The 19,508-nt window shown below is 38.4% G+C and overlaps 1 protein-coding gene across 1 annotated transcript in view; it reads right to left on the reverse strand.

Annotated features, from left to right (window-relative positions):
- LOC129053304 (deleted in azoospermia protein 1-like) overlaps positions 1–19,002 on the reverse strand; it is a 66,889-nt gene extending 47,887 nt beyond the window's left edge. The window contains exons 1-8 of the mRNA XM_054545373.1: positions 18,935–19,002; positions 14,757–15,412; positions 12,624–12,742; positions 8,623–8,769; positions 8,257–8,348; positions 7,647–7,698; positions 7,148–7,211; positions 6,919–7,058 (exon numbers count right to left, since the gene is read on the reverse strand). Of these exons, the coding sequence (XP_054401348.1) occupies positions 6,919–7,058; positions 7,148–7,211; positions 7,647–7,698; positions 8,257–8,348; positions 8,623–8,769; positions 12,624–12,742; positions 14,757–15,412; positions 18,935–19,002 (1,338 nt within the window). The remainder of the gene's footprint in view (positions 1–6,918; positions 7,059–7,147; positions 7,212–7,646; positions 7,699–8,256; positions 8,349–8,622; positions 8,770–12,623; positions 12,743–14,756; positions 15,413–18,934) is intronic.
- Positions 19,003–19,508: the final 506 nt, after the last annotated feature.

The following is a 19,508-nucleotide window of genomic DNA, read 5'->3' on the forward strand; positions in this document are numbered from 1 at the left end:
TATATAAATCCACAATCAATAGATAGCCTTTGGTTTTTTCTAAACTATGGCCAAAAATATAAAGGAATGCTTAGGATAAGCTAAAGTTTAATTTTAAAGAAAGTACCATCGTAACTGTCAATAGCATCCCGCAAACCAACTGCATTAAAGAAGTAATTTTCTTAATCATACCTTCAAGTGAGTTGGTGAATTCTGAAGTGAGAAATGTTGGAATAGTAAACGGGTGAGCTTCAAAACCATCATATACACAACTCTCACTGTGATTTCTAGCAAGCGTATTCCTTGTTATATGCAGACAATCAAGTGACAAAGACAGCTAAAAGCTGGAGAAAATTATCATTAAACTCCAGCGATGTCAGCTCCTTTGCCAGTATTATCTAATGCAATTACTAAGTGAACATGTAAGCAAATTGATATTTACATAAACTGGCCAGGAAAAAGGCTAGAATTTGTAGTCATCAAAGTTACATTCACAGCAACAGGAAGAGGAGCAAATAAAGACAATGCTAAAATTAAGAAAATATGACGGGAAAATCAGAAGTTAATGCAGCAGCAGATTCTTGGGGAGTGCTGCGTGGGAAGGATGAAATTCAAGCAATACGCAATCCTTGCAAAACTATGCAAGAAAAAGCAAAAATATATACGAGACCTGAAAAATGAGTCGTGGCCAGCGGTTACAAAAGAATGCTACGTGCAATCTCTATAGGAATAAATTTATATTATATATATTATTTTTCTATAGGAATAAATATTTACATAAACTGATCAGGAAAAAGCCTATCATCTGTAGTCAGCAAAGTTACATTCACAGCAATAGGAAGAGGAGCAAATAAAGAGAGTGATAAAATTAAGAAAATATGACGTGAAAATCAGAATGAAAACCTTAAGTAAATCCAAGAGCAGATTCTCGGGGAGTGGTGCGTGGGGAGGATGAAATTCGAGCAACAAACAATCCTGGCAAAACAAAGCAAGAAAACACAAGAAAGCAAAAGTATATATGAGACCTGAAAAATGGGTTGTGGCCACAGATAATAAAAGAGTGCTATGCAGAAACTGTTTTCAAAGAGGAAGAAAGTATTTCTCAACGCATTTTACAAAGCTAAAAGCATATAAGTAACAAAGCCTCATCCAGATGATCCATCCCTGCCCTCAACACAAATGGGAAATTCCAGCCGTATATAAAGAGTCTAAGTTTATATTGGGAATGCAAGAATACTCCATTTGCAGGATACATTACTTTAATTCACCACTGAAAATCAATTGATAAAATACAGCACTCATTTTTAAATTTTTTAAAACCCCAAGTCAAATTTCAGAGAAAGAGGAATCTTCTTTTCGATCAATCTCATTCTACCCTATCATCAAGCTTACAAGTGAACTAGTTGAGTCAACTCAATTGAAATTAGGGATAAGGTAAGGGCACCAGGTCACCTCCTTATCACTCCTATATGTTTTTTCCACTATGTATAACTAATAGTGAATACTATTAGTATTAGAATAGTGAATACTAACAAAAAGCTTTTTATGAATCAGTAAGAAAAATAAAATTAAGAAGGTAATTTAAAAAGCTAAACATCAATGATCAACTTCAACGATGATTTTAAAAAGTGCCCATCAACATAATGTAGTATTTTCCGGCTATTAGGCTGACAATTTAAAAAATACTAATAACTTTCACTGGAATGGGTGTGGAAAAGACAGCATTCTACACACCATCAGTGAGAAAACACTAATACGTGATTTACCAAGAGTACTATGGAAAAGGTGTATCATAATTTGATAAGCGGGGATACTCACCAGTATACTAAAAAGGAGAATTAGTTATAAAATTGTTATAAAAGGGGCAAAGTGCTTTCACCTAGCAATTCCACTGATAGCAATTCATCTCAAGAAACTAATAGTACAAGCGTGCCAAGATATTTACACAAAGATATTCATAGCAATTCATCTCAAGAAATTAATAGTACAAGCGTGCCAAGATATTTACACAAAGATATTCATAGCATCTTTTTTTTTTTTTGAGACTGAGTCTCTCTTTGCAGCCTAGGCTGGAGTGCAGTGGCACAATCCCACCTCACAGCAATCTGCATCCCAAGATCAAGTGATTCTGCTGCCTCAGCCTCCCGAGTAGCTGGGATTACAAGTGTGCGCCACCACGCCTGGCAAAATTTTTTGTACTTTTAGTAGAGGCAGGAAACAAAAATCATTCAAATATTCCTTCACATTTTCAAAAACACTTAAGATACACAATATTGAAGAACATATGCTGGCTCCTTTAATTTGTTCTTCTAATAAAAGAAACAGAACGGAAAAAAGAATTACTTTAGGTTTCTAATCCCTGACGTTTTTGATGTTACCTCTGTATGTAAAACCTCAACTTTTTCCCAATTTTCTGGGGTTGGTATTGTGGAAATCTCAAGGATATTAGTTCTTGGAATTGATTACCATAGATATGATTATGGGTCATATATACAGTCACGGCTATGAAAAGAGACCCAGAGGACGACTAATGTGAAGCAGCCAGCTAAAATACAAATATAATTCAAATTCTGTGCTCTAAAAGGTGGGTAGTAATTTTATTTCACTCTGTCTTTCTAAAAAATTGATAAAAGTCAGTCTGGATGTTTCAGCTATTTGACAGCAAGATGAAAATAAACATGCTACAATATAGAAAGGGACACCACATCTCAAAAACCTGTTCTACAGTAAAGTTTTTGCTAAGTACATTCGTGTCAAAATGTAACGCAATTACTTCTAAATAATACAGAGGCCTTCATTCTAGACTAATTCTAAGTGTTGTCGTAAATTTTAGGTACGTTTCACTACTTTAAAATGGCAAACTATTCAAGCAATTTGTACAAAAAAAGGGCTCAATAGTATCTGAAAGTAAATCATTTTACTCCCTCTTAAATTACCTGATAATTATACACAGGCAAATGATATCCAGTGATGACGTGAACTGCTGAATTTGGGTAAGTAGGATGTGCCTAAAAATAAAGTTTACAGTAAGAATGAACGAATATGATAAAACATTTTGTTAATTAGAAATACTATTCCCAATATAAAAAACTATGAAATAGTTTTAAAACATTATTTTTCTACATACAGCGTTGCAGAATTCTAAATGAGTGACTGATTTTATGAAGAAAGAAAGAGTCTGTCAAGTGCTGCCCTTTGGGTGGGGAGGGGGAACAGACAAATGACAAAAGAAGTGACTATTTCGCCAGACAGGTTTACCTTATTTATACTGTGTACTTATGCCCACCCAGAAGTTATTTTTTACGCTGGTGATAAGGCTCTATTAAGACAGACTTCAATGTAAGTTAAATTAATGCATTTGCTGTTTCTTTGTTAAAATACTTCTAAAGGGTTTCGTATCTGACAATATTATAGGGAATTATGAAGTTCTCCTACAAACGTTATGGCTTTTTCTGTACTTCATTTCAAAAAACTAAGGGCAGTATATAATCCGCAACTGGAAAAGAGACAGTATAATGTCTTCTACGTTTCAATAAATACTTACTGACTGAAAACACATACGCAGCATGACACATGAATACACCCAGATTACAGAATGGCTCACAGTAAATGTGAGAAACAGGGCTTTTTTTCTAGCCATCGCTCAGAGGACGAAAAAGAGGCAGAGGTATACCCTACCTGTTTCAAGTACATGGAAAATGTCAACAAACGAGAGACACTGAAGAACTATTTCACCACTATTTTCTTACTTTATTTTCCATCAAAGAAAATGTCTTTTAAACTAAGACATGAATAAAACAAACTAAAAAGAAAATAAACGTTACTTATCGCCAGTAAGTGACAGAGTATGTCAAATCCTACTTTACATATCAAGGTAACCAGGATCAGAGAAATTACATGCCAGACACTCACGGGATTTATAAATATAGTAAAACACATTAGAAATCTACCCATTCCAGAACCAGAATATATCCAGAAGTCAGCAATCTCCATGAGGAGGCATCTGGATATCATTGCAAGTAAAGAATAGCTGGATGAACTGCTAACCTTAGAGAAGAATAAACTAGGCAGACACATGAAGACAGCTGCTTTCAAATATTTTCGGAACTAGTTATATGGGGGGAAAGCAGTTCGGCTGATTTAGAGGTAATACTCTTTTTTCTTCCTATTCTTATTTAAGAGTAATTAATAGCAAAACATTTCTGTTTCTCTTTAACAGATTTTTCTTACGGAGGGTAAAGCCAGAGGCAGATTCCAGGCAGATACATGCTCATTCTAAAGCCACATTAATACTACCTTTCATGGATTGTATAGTCTATCAAAAAGTAACTGAATTCTTATCATTATGTGGACCAGCCACTGCTTAAGCATGCAAAAACCTGGGAGAGAAAAAGGCACTGTTGCTCCCATAGGAGTTTATAATTGGGTTAAAAGAAAGTAACAAAACGTGCCACTTTAATACAAAGAATGATTTAAAAAATTTACAGGCATATATGACATAGAAAAAAATCAAGGAAGAACAGGGAGTATACGTTTGGCGCATTCACTTCACCTGATGTACAGCATAACTCCTTTGCTCCCCAAAAGGCCACTGTGGTGGCATCTTGGGGAAAAAAAAAAAAAAAAAAAAAAGCAAGCAAAAAAAAAGGAAACCAAAATTATTCAAATATTCCTGTACATTTTCAAAAACACATGAGATACACAATATTGAAGTACTTCTCATGCTGGCTCCTTGGATAATAGAACAAAAGAAACAGAATACAAAAAAGAAGTACTTTAGGTTTCTAATCCCTGAAGTTTCTTGTGGTTACTTCTACATACAAAACCTCACCTTTTCCCCAATTTTCTGGAAATGGCATTGTGGAACTCTCAAAGATATTAATTCTTTGAATTTGTTACCACACATATGATTATGGGTCACAGATATAGTCGTATCGTTGAAACGACACCCAGAGAACTACTAACATGAAGCAGCAAGCTAAAATAAAAATACAACTGGAATTCCGTGCTCTAAGAATTGGGTAAAGCTTTTATTTCACTCTGTATCTCTATAAAATTCAGCAAAGTCAGTCTGTATGTTTCAGCTCTTAGACAGCAAACAGAACAAAATACATGCTGAAACAAAGACGGAAACACAAATCTCAGAAATTGTTCTACAGAAAAGTTATCGCTAGGTACCCTCAACAGCAAACATAACAAAATACATGCTGAAACAAAGACGGAAACACAAATCTCAGAAATTGTTCTACAGAAAAGTTATTGCTAAGTACCCTCCTGTCACAATACTCTCTCATCACTTCTAAACGATACAGAGGGCTTCATTACGCTAATTCTAAGTGTTTTCTTAAATTTTAGGTACATTTCACTAGTTTAAAATGACAAACTATTCAGGCAATTTGTATAAACAAGTGGGAGGCCTCAATAGTAGCTGAAAGTAAATCGTTTTACTCCCTCTTCAATTACCTGATAATTATATACAAGCAACTGATATCCAGTGATGACCTGACCTGCTGAATTTGGGTAAGCAGGATAAGCCTGAAAATAAAGTTTACAGAAAGAACGGATTAATACGGTAAAACATTTTTTTTTTAATTAGAAAGAATTACCATTCCCAATATAACAAAAATACGAAAAACTTTGAAATAGTAATTACTTTTCTATACACAGCAATGTAGAATTCTAAAAGAATGACTGACTTCATGAAGAAACAAACATTCTCTGTCAAGCGCTACCCTTTGGGTGGGGAGGAGGAAGAGACAAATGACAAAAGAAGTGACTATTGCACCAGCCAAAGTTTACTTTATTTATACTGCGTACTTATGCCCACCCAGAAGTTATTTCTTACACTGGTGATAAGGCTCTATTAAGACAGATTTCAACCTAAGTTAAGTTAATACATTCGCTCCTTCTTTGGCAAAATACTTCCAGACTGTTTTGTATTTGACAATACTATAGGGTAATACTGTAGTTCTTCGACAGATGTTACGGCTTTCTCTGTACTTCATTTCCTAAAAGTAAGGGCAGTATATACACCACAAATGGAAAAGAGACAGTATAATGTCCTCGACGTTTCAATAAATACTTACTAATTAAAAACACACAGGTAGCAGCATTCATGAATACACCCACATTCAGTAATGGCTCACCGTAAATGCTAGAAACAAGTAGGGCTTTTCTTCTAGCCACTGCTCCGAGAAGGAAAAAGAAGACGACGTGTACCCTACACGTTTCAAGTACACGGAAAATATCAACAAATGAGAGACACTGAAGAACTATTTCACTACTATTTTGTTACTTTATTTTCCGTCAAAGAAAAGGTCTTTTAAACACACACAGAAATGAAAGGAACGAAGAACAAAATAAACCTTATTTATCACCACTAAGTGACAGAGGATGTCAAATCCCACTTTAAATATCAAAGCAACCAGCATCAGAGAAATGACATGCCAGAAACTCACGGGATTTATAAATAGAGTAAAAGAGATCAGAAATCTACCCATCCCAGAACCAGAATATATCCAGAAGTCAGCAATTTATATGACGAGGCATCTGGAAAGCATTGCAAGCAAAGAATAGCTGGGTTAACTCCTAACCTTAGAGAACAATAAATTAGGCAGACACATAAGGAGAGCGGCTTCCAAATACTTTAGGAACTAGTTATATGGGGTGAAAAAGGAAGAGATAGGAAGAGATTTGTTCATGTGTCTAAAGAGGTCATTTCTGAGAGAAAGCCTTGCCAATATATACTTGGCAAGATTTTTAGCTCAAATAACCAACACTAAGAATAAGAAATTTCTAACAAAAGTAACAAATTTCCCATTACTCACACTGTTCAAACAGGGATTCCATTGCCACTTACTATGGAAAGTGTAGATACAATTCCACAGACGCAAGGATGACTACAATAAACAAGAGAACAGGAACATAAGCAGTTCTTACCTGAACGTACTGAGTTACAGGATTCAGCGTGATTAGGGGCTGCAGGCAAGTTTCAGTGTTTGGATTCCTCCAGACGTTCTGAAACTGTGGTGGAGGAGGAGGATTAAATACCAAAGGACATGGCTGCACATGACGAGCACCTTTTTGAAAAGCAAGAAGAAAAAAGCCTACTTTTAGTTATTTGAAAAGCTACCCGGGTCAAAAAAGAACAATTTCTTTTCCTACTCACAGAACTTTTGTTTCCTGATTGCAGGGCCCAGCTTCAGCTTTTTACCCTGGAGATGTATCTGTGACTGAAAAGAGAACAGTAACAAAACTAGAATCCATTTTCAAGTCTTAGCTTCCAAGACTTGGGTAAACACCTAACGTCTTCTAAAGTGCCTATCATCATAGACGATCAGTGACAACTACGCACCAAATTAAATTTTGTCATCATGAAGCTACCTTACTTACCCTTGCCACTCTAATCAGTGTCAAGAGGCATCAAGTGAAAGTTGATCAAAAACTTTTCATCACCCTGACTCCAACCCTTCCTGTCTGTAGTTCGTGAACCTAGGTGTCCAGTCAAAAATAAACAGCATCTATCAAGTTATGGGAGGTTACTCTGAGTTTGGATTTTGAACAGGAAGTCTAGCTTTCTCCAAATTTTACACAAGTCTGAGTATATCACTAACACTCAACGTCGTATCAGTAAGATAAATAAGAGATTTTTCTATTAGACTACTTACTTCTACTATCTTCTGGACATCCACGTCATCAACAAATGAAACAAATCCATAGCTATAAAGGCAGATAAATGAAGCATAAAATCACCATCATACAGTACATGGTTCAGAACGTCTACTATTCTATATACAGAAGTGATCATGACCAAAGTTGAATAATATACCATGATAAGTATTTGCTAACATGCACATGACAGATCCTCTACAAATACTACTTTTTCTTAAGCAGAACTATGTCAAAATGTGCTAGATTAGGGCAGTGTGAAAACTTCATTGATTGACAAAGAGTTCACATCTGTGAACCTGAATTTAACTTACTATCTAAGACAAGGTGGTTAAAATTTAAGATGCGGTGCAGCGTATGAAAAAAACAATTATGTGAGAAAACTGATTAACTCATCTGTATGAAATAAAAATTGCAGACATCTCAAATCAAACATTAGAAAAATGATTAAATAAAAGAACTGGTAATAACCTTTTATCCCCTACGTGAAAGAAATTAACACCGCAACAATTTCATTTATACAAGGGTCAGAATATCAGTTTTGAAGTCTTGTCTCATACCTATAGAACAGGGGACTAGAGTTCAGATATTTTTGATAAAATTACTCACCCTTTGGACACACCACTTCGATTCGTGATCATCTTCACTTCTTTCACTGAACCGTGTCTACCAAAGCAGCTTCTGATCTCAGCTTCATCCGTCTATGGAACAGAATTGAACGTCAGAGTAAAAATTCAGCATTCAAAAATTTCAACTTTACTACAATTTTACTACCATGAGGGGGAAATTTCTTCCCCATTTATCCCCAAAATGACCAGTAGCTCTTTGTCAAAGATATTTTTAGTACCTATGGGTCAAACCTAAAAGCAATTCTAAACCTCCATGAAGTACAAAAACACATTAAGTTTGTAACAGGGCCCAAATCCCATTGTTCATAATGTATTTTAAGGTAAAAATGAGGTATGAATACAATACCCTATCATCAATTCCACCAACAAAAACAGTGTTTGGCATGATTTTGCCTTCTGGTAAGACCCAGCCTTGGCTAGCGGCAGCTGATGAAGACTGGGTGCTGGCCTCTCTGCAGATGGTTGAGTTGGGAGTCTCAGGATTTGCAGCAGACTGTAATTTGGAAAGTAGACATCATAATTACATATGCAGGCAAAACCCATACACAATGTGAAATATCATTTTTGTATTTTAAGTATATTTTATATAAATTACTTTCATTGTCAATTAGTCACCAGTGCAGCTCAGTGCAGGCTCAGGATTTAAACTAATCAGAGGACATCAGCATGGAATTTTAACCAAAGGATATAGTACTTTCTTAAACCTACTGCCACCCATCACCGAGTCTTGTATAATGCTGTGGAAGAATACTCAGTCAGTATTTGTGAAAATACTCTGTGAAGTAGTTAAAAAAGACACCCCAAACTAGAAAGTTTAGATTTGTAAAAGTTAAAGTTATTAAAATCATCCTGTTCTATATTCATGAACAACTTTTCACTTTACTGAGTAGACTAAAGATAAACCTTACAAAAACAAAACAAACAAACAAACAAAAAAGCCGCACCAGAAAGAAAATAAGCCTCAATGTTTTAAACCAATTTCTTATAATCCTCTTCCCTAACGCTAGGGTGTTCAAAGCGTCTTTTGAAATAACATTTTTCTTCCTGAGTAACACGAAATCAGTCCATCTGATAATTCTAATTTTCACAGTGGGCTGATAGATATAAATCATGCCATCTTTATTTTCAGATAAAAAAACACATACATATAACTCATTAATTTTCTAGATTCTGATCAGAACTGTCTTTATTCTTTCCACTGTTGACTCTAAGGTTAAGGTAAAATTTTCTGAAGTAGTATTCGTAACTAATATATATGTTGGACAAACAATATAGCACAGTGAAACAAAAATTAATTTAGTCAGGAGATCTAGGTTTATGTCACTTACAGGTAAGTGGTTAAAAGCCACCTATTTGCCAACTGCGTATGTGTGGGCAAACTGCTTTGAGAATGAAATGAGATAACATCTGTGAATTCATTTTGTACGTATAAAGTGGTAAAAGTGGTAATGCCAATGTAAGTTAGTGTCCTGTTATTTGAATTTCTTTTCAGCCGATTTGTTTTCAAGTTTCTTTTTTGGCTTCACTATTTAGCTGACTTATTTTGAAAAAAATTTTAATTAAGAACTAATTGAAACATCAGGAAACTATGACACATCAATAACTTAAAAATCATTGATGAAGTGCTGTTGACTTTAAAAGGTAAGTACAAACAGCTGCAAAAGACAAAACTATTACACATACACCTGTCTGAAAGAAAACAAAAGACGAAAGAAACTGTACATCTTTTTGAACAACACAGTAATGTTACAGAAGTTAAGAAGAAAGGTGGGTTCCTGCTTCGCTAATTAGATGCTAGAAGTTACTGAGTCTACACAGCTTTACTACACATGAAATCTAAATTGTCACATCAACTAAAGCCGAGGTTACTGCATTTCTCTATTCTTTCGTGCTTGTACCTGCTATTTTGGGTTTGCAACTCATTCCTAATTCTTTCCTTTAACAGCGTTATTTCATGACAATGATGTGGAAGAAAAATTTACAACACTATTTTTAAAGTTTTTCCTTTCTAAAAATGTCTTCCATTATTGTTTTTTCCAAATGACATTAAGCTGCATTATCTTGAACTACTGGGAACCTGCTTAGATTGCCCTTCCTTGTAGACAATTTACCGATTCCTTCTCACTTCATTCAGAAATCCCAAACAGAATAAAACAAAACAAAACAAAAGAAATTCTGAAACTCTTGTAGTTTCTTTCTCTCCTTTTCAACTCCCCCTTGATTTGTGGATGAACTTTGGATATGTTTTTCTTTGATAAGCAAGCTATATTACGGTATTGTCTCTGCACCACAGTGTTTGGATGTATTTTAATTTAGAAATGTAACATCTGGCAGAAACCTGCGTCAGATCATGACAGGTTATGGAAATGCACTGATTCTCAACTGGGCAAGATTTTTGAGCCCCAGGGGCATTCAGCGACGTTTAGAGATTGGCTGTCACAACTGAGAGGTATTCCTGGAATCTGATGGGCTGAAGGCCAGGCATACTACTGCACATCCTACAATGCAAAGACAGCCTCCTACAATAAAGAATTATTTGGTGCCAAATTTGCAAAGGGTCTGGTTAAGAAACCTTGTGACAGTGACACAAGAATTGAAGAGGAAAATTCTTGTTTGGGAAGAACCTGATTTCCATTGCTCACGAAAGTGAATCTTTTCATGACCTCAGTTTCAGTTTCCTTGCTTGAAAACAAAATGGCCGGAAAAGGCCTCGGGTGTCTCTTCTGATTCTCATACTCTATACATAATTAGTAAAATGGATACTCAGTTTGGGAAAGAGGAAAAAAGGCATTTGACTTTATAAGAAGTTTGACTTTAGCTTGGATCTTACAAACTGGCTGCCTGCTTAACTGGAATCGTACATATAAAATTCACTGAATCTCTTTAACAGCGTGGCAACATTTTAAATTAAGCAAGTCACCATCACGTCCTAGTCCTCAGCGAGCAGGTGGCGCTCAAAGCTAACAAAGTAAGCCATGTACTTCATTTTTGGCAATGTACCTCATTTTTACCACGGCTTGACTAGCAGGGATTGTTCAATTCCGACTCTGTGTGTATTTATACATAATTATATAATGTACATATATATATATAAAAAAAAAAACACAATCAATAGATAGCCTTTGCTTATTTCTAAACTATGGTCAAAAATATAAAGGAATGCTTAGGATAAGCTGAAGTTTAATTTTAAAGAAAGTACCATCATAACCGTCAATAGCATCCTGCCAACAAACTGCTTTAAAGAAGTAATTTTCTTAATCATACCTTCAAGTGAGTTGGTGAATTTTGAAATGAGAAATGTTGGAATAGTAAACAGGGGTAAGCTTCAAGACCATCATATACACAACTCTCATTGCAAATTTCTAGCAAGCACATTTCTTGTTATATGCGGACGGACAATCAAGTGACAAAGACAGCTAAAAGCTGGAAAAAATTATCATTAAACTCCTGCGACGTCAGCTCCTTTGCCAGTATTATCTAATGCAATTACTATGTGAACATGTAAGCAAACTGATATTTACATAAACCGGCCAGGAAAAAGCCCATCATTTGCAGTCATCAAAGTTACATTCACAACAATAGGAAGAGGAACAAATAAAGAGAATGCTAAAATTAAGAAAATACGACGTGAAAATCAGAAGTTAATCCAAGAGCAGATTCTCAGGGAGTGCTGGGCGGGAAGGATGAAATTCAAGCAATAAACAATCCTTGCAAAACTAAGCAAGAAAAAGCAAAAATATATATTGAGACCTGAAAAATGGGTTGTGGCCCGTGGTCACAAAAGAATGTTATGCACAAACTCTATAGGGATAAATTTTGAAATCAACGACATGGTCAACTTGTACAGAAATTTTAATTTTTCCCAAACAATCTTGAAAAAGAACACCCAATGGTATTTGGCTTAGTTTCCCTGGGAGTTTTTTCAACTTGTGAAGAAACAGGCAACTTGGGTGTATGTGGTGTTTCAGAGAGAGGTGCACACAGATACCAGAAACCTGAAGTAAAGATAGAAGACACAGAAGAAGAGATTAAGAAATTTAAACTCTTTTCTTCAATTTTCAAAGAGGAAAAAAGTACTTCTCAATGCATTTTACAAAGGTCAACAGCATATAAGCAACAAAGCCTCATCAAGATGGTCCAACCCTCTCCTCAACACAAATGCAAAACTCCAGTAGTAAAGAATATAGTTTATATTGGCAATGCAAGAATACTCCATTCGCAGGATACGCTACTTTAATTCATCATTGAAAAAGTATTTAATAAAATACAGCATTCATTTTTCAATCTTTTAAAAACCTAAGTAAAATAGAAATAGAGGATTCTTATTTTCTATCAATCTAATTCTACCCTATCGTTAAGCTTACAGTGAAATACTACAGCCATCTCCACTGAAAACAGGAATAAGGTAAGGGCACCACGGCTCCTCATCGTTACTACTATATGTATTTTCCCACTATGTATGACAACTGCGAGTATTAATACAGAGTTTTTATGAGTCAATAAGGGAAATAAAATTAAAAAGGAAATTTAAAAAGCTAATGATCAATGATCAACTTCATTGATGATTTAAAAAAGTGCACATCAACATAGTGTAATATTATCCAGCTATTAGGTTGACAATGTAAAAAATCCTAATACCGTTCATTAGAAAGGGTGTGGAACAGAGATCACTCTACCCACCATCAGTGGGAAAATACTGACACATGCTTTACCAAGAGTACCTTGGAAAAGGTCTATCATAATTTGATAGGGGGATACTCACCACTATACTAATGAGGAGCATAATTTAAAATTGTTATGAAGTGGCAAAGCACTTCCACCCAGCAATGCCACTTACAGCAATTCATCTCAAGGAATTAATAGTACAAGTGTGCCAAGATTAATTTACACAACGACATTCACAGCATTTTTTTTTTCTTTTTTTGAGACTGAGTCTCCCTTTCTTGCCTAGGCTGGAATGCAGTGGCACCATCTCAGCTCACTGCAACCTGCTTCCCAGGTTCAAATGATTCTCCTGCCTCAGCCTCCCGAGTAGCTGGGATTACAAGTGCACGCCACCATGCCTGGCTAATTTTTCGTATTTTTAGTACCGATGGGGTTTCACCATGTTAATCAGGCTGTTCTCGAAATCCTGACCTCCAGTGATCTGCCCACCTCAGTCTCCCAAAGTGTTGGGAATACAGGCGTGAACCACGGCGCCCAGCCCATGATAGTTTCAATACTGAAAAAGTATTCATCATAAGGGAATTCAGTAAAACAACAGCATAATTTTTAACATGATATACTGAAAGTTATCTTCAGAATAATACCCACATTAACTGAAAGCTGCAAGTTGTAAAATAGTATTAAGCAGTACTATGTGACTTTTGTAAAAGTTGGCCTATCTATATGCAATCGCAATACACGCACAAAAATAAGCTGGAAGGGCATTCATGCATCAAAATTTAACTGTGGTTTTATGTGTTGGTATTAAGATGGACTGCTATTTTCTTACTGTGATTGTTTTCAAATGAGTAAATATACTACTTTTATAATCAGGAAAAAAACCTAATGAAACTGTAAGCATTTCTTCCCTTTACCTCTAAAAATGAAAAGTATTATTGTAAATAATTGTAACTTATAAATCAAGGTGACTTTTTATTAGCATGGATAACATGTTGCACACTTATGACACATAATAGTTGCTTATATATATTTAATGTTTATACATGGTAATATAAACCGTGTGTAAAACTCCTTTTATCTCTAAAAATGAAAAGACAGAATTATCAATGCAGACACACACACACACAGAGCATGTAACACGTGTGTTTGACTCAGTGTTTGGTCAGCGTATTCAGAGCCACATCTGTGACGGCGCTCAACGAACGCTGGGCATTTACCAAACTCGCAGGAATGCACACCCAACATTATCTACCAATTGGACATTTTGTCAAAGATTCCTGGTTTATCTAGAAGGGAAAAATTGTGCCTGGAGTTTAAAAATTCTAAAATTCTCAACGGTAACTACTGAAGCCAACCTCTTGCCACAAAGATAGCGTCGAGTGAGCTTTTGTGCCTGTCGCCGCCGCAGGAGGGAGCCGCCATCAGCAAGTCCCCAGCAGCCGCTAGCCGCGAAAGGACCAGAGGCACTTCCCACCCAGCCCCCTCAGCTAGTGGGCCATGCCTTCAGGCCCCCACAAACCCCACCAACCCACCCCACCCAGTACAAGCACACTCAGGCCCCCACAAACCCCACCAACCCACCCCACCCAGTACAAGCACCAGGAGGGAACCACTTCCTGAAGAAGTTCCGGCCCTCCCAATTGAAGGGAGCCAAGTCCCTCAGCAGGCCCGCGGCCATCTTGCAGAGCCACCGGGAGAGCGTCAGAAATGAAGTTGGCGGGGTGGGGGCGCATGGGAGTCGGGGAGGGGGAAAGGGCGCCTAGGAGTGGAGGTGGGGACGCGTGGGGGTGGGGAACCCACACCCCAAATCGCTACCAGGAGAGAACCTGGGGCAGGAAATGGGTTCTGCACGAAGGCTGTGGCCCTTGCAAGCGAACTGTGAGGCAGCGCGTCCTGGGGACCCACGCCATGCTCGCTGTCCCGCCACTTCTGTGCCTGCCTCTCTCTGTGTGTGGGCCGCACTGCTGCCAGGCCGCCTCGCCCCACCCTGCGGGTCACGGCTCCTAATGCGTCCAGGCGGGTGGCCCCGAAACAGGAAAACCGAGGATAAGGCGCAGCCTGGTTTCACCCACCGGTGAAAACCCCACAGGCCTCGCCCCTCAGGTCTTTCCTTCAACTCACCATGATGGCGGCAGGCAGCAGCTCCCCACAGGCTCAAGGAGGAACAGAGGCTGTGTTTCACCCACCACTTCTGGGTCCGCTGGTGAAGTCCGCTGGAACCCGCTGTGGGGCTTCGAGTGGTCAAAGGAGCCAAAGGCGAAGGTGTAAGGAAAACCAAGGGCGGGTGAACCCTCGGAGGTAGAACCGCCAGGCTGAGGCGCGCAGGCCGACTGAGGCGTGGACCGGGGGCCTCTGGGAGGTGGCTCCTGTGCCGGGTATCGGGGCGCGTGGTATCGGCCTCAGCCAATGGGTGGCAGCGCTCACGCCCCCTGGAGGGTGGAGGCCTGCGGGGGATGACGGCGTCCCCCACGCTGTGGGTGGGTAGAGGACGCAGGGTACGCAGTGCGTGTGTGCTGGTCCCAGGCAGGCACCGCCCTCACGTAGACCGACAGGCACACGCATCGCCTCCAAAACACCCTTGAAATAAGTATGCATACTGAAATATATGGTGTAGTTTTAAAAAACGAGAATGTGTCTGGGCTGTAGTTTCAAAATGGCTTCTGGAATGCACAGGTTTAGCACAATCACTGTTAGCGTCACACCCACCCCAAAATCTTTTAAAGTACCTACAGAAATAAATAGTAGCAAGTCTGTGGAAAAGGGAGGGAGACATCAACAGGCCAGAAACTTGGACTCCTTTCTGTCAAGTTTGAGATACAAGGGATTGGATGGGAGGAAATGCCAGTTTTGACATTCAGGGTGTTCGTTCTTTCAAGAAGTAGTTACTGAGTGCTTGTGATTACCAGCTACTGCAGATGCAGGAGTGAACAGAATAAAATAGTATCTCTTTGCTCAGGGATTTTACATTTTAATGGGAGAATTCACCTTCTAGGACTTACAGGAAGACGCTAGGCCTGCCTAGAGACTTATAGAACATTCTCAAGATCAGAGCAAGGGCCTAGAGCGGGAGCAAGCTGTGGGGCAGGTGGTGGAGCCAATCACATAACTTTGGGGACCACTCCAGCACCCTGTTATACACACAGGGCTAAGTGGCTATGACCTTTATCCTCAAACTTCACTTCTGTACTGACGGAAAGAATTAAAATGTGACGTTTTGAACTGGCAAAATGCTGGACTTCTATAACGTGGGAAGTGTCTCACTACTGACATCTAGTAATGCGGGATAAAAAACAAAAAATAATAACGTTTTGTTTCCAATAGGCAGATAAACCCATAAAAAAAAAAGGAGGGAAATTCCAAGTACCAAAAATAAACTGAAAACCAGAGCAATGAATTGTTCAACTGATTCTTCTCTTGCCCTGGATATGGGGGCTGGGTTGTACGGCAGCCAGTCATACTGGTTTGCCCAGGACTTACTGGTTTTAGCACTGAGAAATTCCTGTGTCCCTAAGGAAACCAGAAGGATTGGTCCTCCTAGGTGTGGGCAAAATGTTACTCTCTCTAACTTGAGTTCTGGATGTTTAGGGGCAGGAGGTTAAGGGCTGAAGGTGGGAGCTGGAGCTGAGTACTCTGCGAAAAGCCGTTGTCCCTAAAATCCTTAGGAAAAGGATAGAGTGGGGAAAATGTAAATCATCACCCATGAACGAGCAGATGAGGAAGCCTGCCCCATCTCTGGATGAAGAAAATACGTATTTAACTCTCATTAAATTTTGAAACCCTAGACCTGCATTTCATCAAAGTTTGGGGTTTAAATCTATAACGTGTTATTGGAATCTGCAAGCCAAGAAATGGGTCCTCCTACACCATCACCCTCTCTCCTGCCTAAAGAGGTCCTAGACATGGGGCATCTAGAATGCCTGGCAGAAGCAAACGTAAAGCCGACTTGGATGAATCCTTCTACAACCTAGGCTGAAAGAAAGTGATCCTTTAAGGACACGCTCACAGTAAAAATTTGTAGAACACTACTTACCTTGAATAAGAATGGCATACAAACAAGAAAGTTAAAACTTACAGAAGAAGCTTCTCAGTAGCAATAGAAACTAGAAGATAACAGTAATATGCTCACGTGTGTACGCGTTTTTTTGGTGTGTTTTTTTTGTTTTCTTTTTCTCACGTTGTTTTTTTCCTCAACTTATTTGGAGTAATGCAGTCTATATTTTTAAGTGACTGTTGTACTATTTTAAAATGTAAACTTAAAATATAAAGCTAATACATAGCTTTACTCTCCTCTTGAATAATACAAAGGCTTTCAGGATGTTTTAGCTCTAGAAACCCTCCCCTCTCTCAGTTTATATGTTATTCACTATTTTAGCTCTATCCTGGTTTCGTCATATAAATTAGACATCGTTTTTTAGACGCATCCACATATGTAATAACATTTTGCTTACCATTCCTTTGCATATGTCAGATCTGCCTTCTGAATCATTTTCCTTATGCCTGTAGCAAATTCCTTATAATTTCCTTGTGTGACAGTGTGATGTGGTAAACCCTTGGGTTTTTTTCTACCTAAAATATTTTGATTTTTCCCTGTTGTTTCATAATTCTACTGAATACATAATTCTAGGTCTAAAAGTATTTTCCCTCTCAGAATATTGAGCATATTACTCTGTTATCTTCTAGTTTCTATTGCAGCTGAGAAATCTGCTGCCAGTCTTTTTGCTGTGTAAGATCAGTTTTTCTTTGGTGTTCTGAACTTTCACAGTGATGTAAGTAGGTGTGGAGTTTTAAAAAATTTCTCCTGCTTAGGAGTTTTAACGTTTTCTGGATTTGTGTGTTAGTTCTTAACAGTTCTGAACAGTTTCACCCATTTTCTTGTTAAAGGTTAGCTGGTCAAGGGATCAAACATTATTTGTATTTTATATTTCATAAGTGATTCTTAGAATTTACTTTTCTTTAGATCATGAATTTTTCAAAGGCTGGTGCTGTTTTCTTGAAATCTTATGAAATCTCTTAAAAAACTTTTAGGATCAAAACTGATTGTATCCATTTCAATGTGTTAAGTAAGATTAGTGGCGTAATTTGTATCAGCTCAGAAATAAATCTCTATATTTCTTTCTTATACGTTGGGGGAGAAGATGTATACATGCTGGTGTCTTTGAACACCTCTGCCAGTTCTTCTGTGCTCCTAAAGCACAGTTGGGAAACACTGGATTGGCAGAACTCTATAGAGCTTTAGGTATGCAAAGTTAGGCCCAAGGGACTAAAGAGTAGAGTTTCAAATTGTTCTGCCTAATAAATGAGAATAATCAAATTACAAGGGGAGAAACCAAGCAAGGGGGTGGGGGGGAGAAGTGGAAGTCCTGGAAGCTGGAGAAAAGAAGTAACCTTGCAGGTGGGCTTATTTGCTCACACCTGTAATTCTCACACTTTGGGAGGCTGAGCCCGATGGATTGCCTAAGTTCAGGAGTTTGAGACCAGTCTGGGGAACATGGGAAAACCCTGTCTCTACCAAAAATACCAAAAATTAGCTGGGTGTGGCAGTGTGCACCTGTGGTCCCTGCTCCTCAGGAGGCTGAGGTGGGAGGATCATTTGAGTCTGGGAGGTGGCGGTTGCAGTGAGCCAAGATTGCCCCCACTGCCTTCCAGCCTGGGTGACACAGTGAGACTCCTTCTCAGAAAAATGAAATTAAAATAACCTTGCAAAGAGACAAGAAGTTGGATCCTGCAGTGAAAGCTATCTGAGTATATTAGAAACTTAAAAAATTTGTGTGTCCATGCCTCACCCCAAACCAATTAAATCAGCTGAGGGCAGGGCTCAGAAGTCAATATTTTTTTTTTAAGGAAATGTTTCTCTTGTTACTCCAATATGGAGCCAAATTTGAAAATTGGTGCTATTGGTGCTATGGAGGCTTGCTACTCAGTGTATGATCCTCAGGTCAGCAACTTCACATCACGTGGGTGCTGTAGAATCTCAGGTCCCATGCCAAACCTACCGAATCAGAATCTGCGTTTTAACAAGATCTCCAAATGGCCCATGGGCACACTGACGGTCGAGAAACATTGCCATAGAGAGCGCTTGTCATAAACAAGTTGCACCCCTCTGGATTTGAGAATGCTTCACCTTATGAATAAATAGTCTTATTTTCTCAGCCTGTCTTGCAGCTACATCTTGGGCAGGTAACCTACAAACATCAGTGAGATGCACCCATCCCAAATTTTTAACAGGGGACTACTGATGCTGTAAAGAAGGGAATGCAGAGAATACTTTCCGGAGAAGAGTATCAACAGCAGCAGCAGCAGCCGTGGTATCGGTTAGAGCGGCAATGGCCACTACTGTCAGTTGTGCAAGCCATGATGTAACTCAGTGCCCAGTGGTGACAGCTGAGGTGTCTTCACTGGACAAGTTCTGCGGCATGGTTTTGTGTGTCATTCCTGGAGACAGCCTGGCTCTTTGGTTCATTTTGAGATTCTGTGAGCTAGTTATCCAATACATTTTAATAAGTTGTTTTCCTGTTTAAACCAGCCAAAACTTCTGTGACTATTGCTTGCAACAAGGCATCTTGACTA

The sequence above is a fragment of the Pongo abelii genome, chromosome Y (assembly GCF_028885655.2).
Source record: "Pongo abelii isolate AG06213 chromosome Y, NHGRI_mPonAbe1-v2.0_pri, whole genome shotgun sequence".
NCBI lineage: Eukaryota > Metazoa > Chordata > Mammalia > Primates > Hominidae > Pongo > Pongo abelii.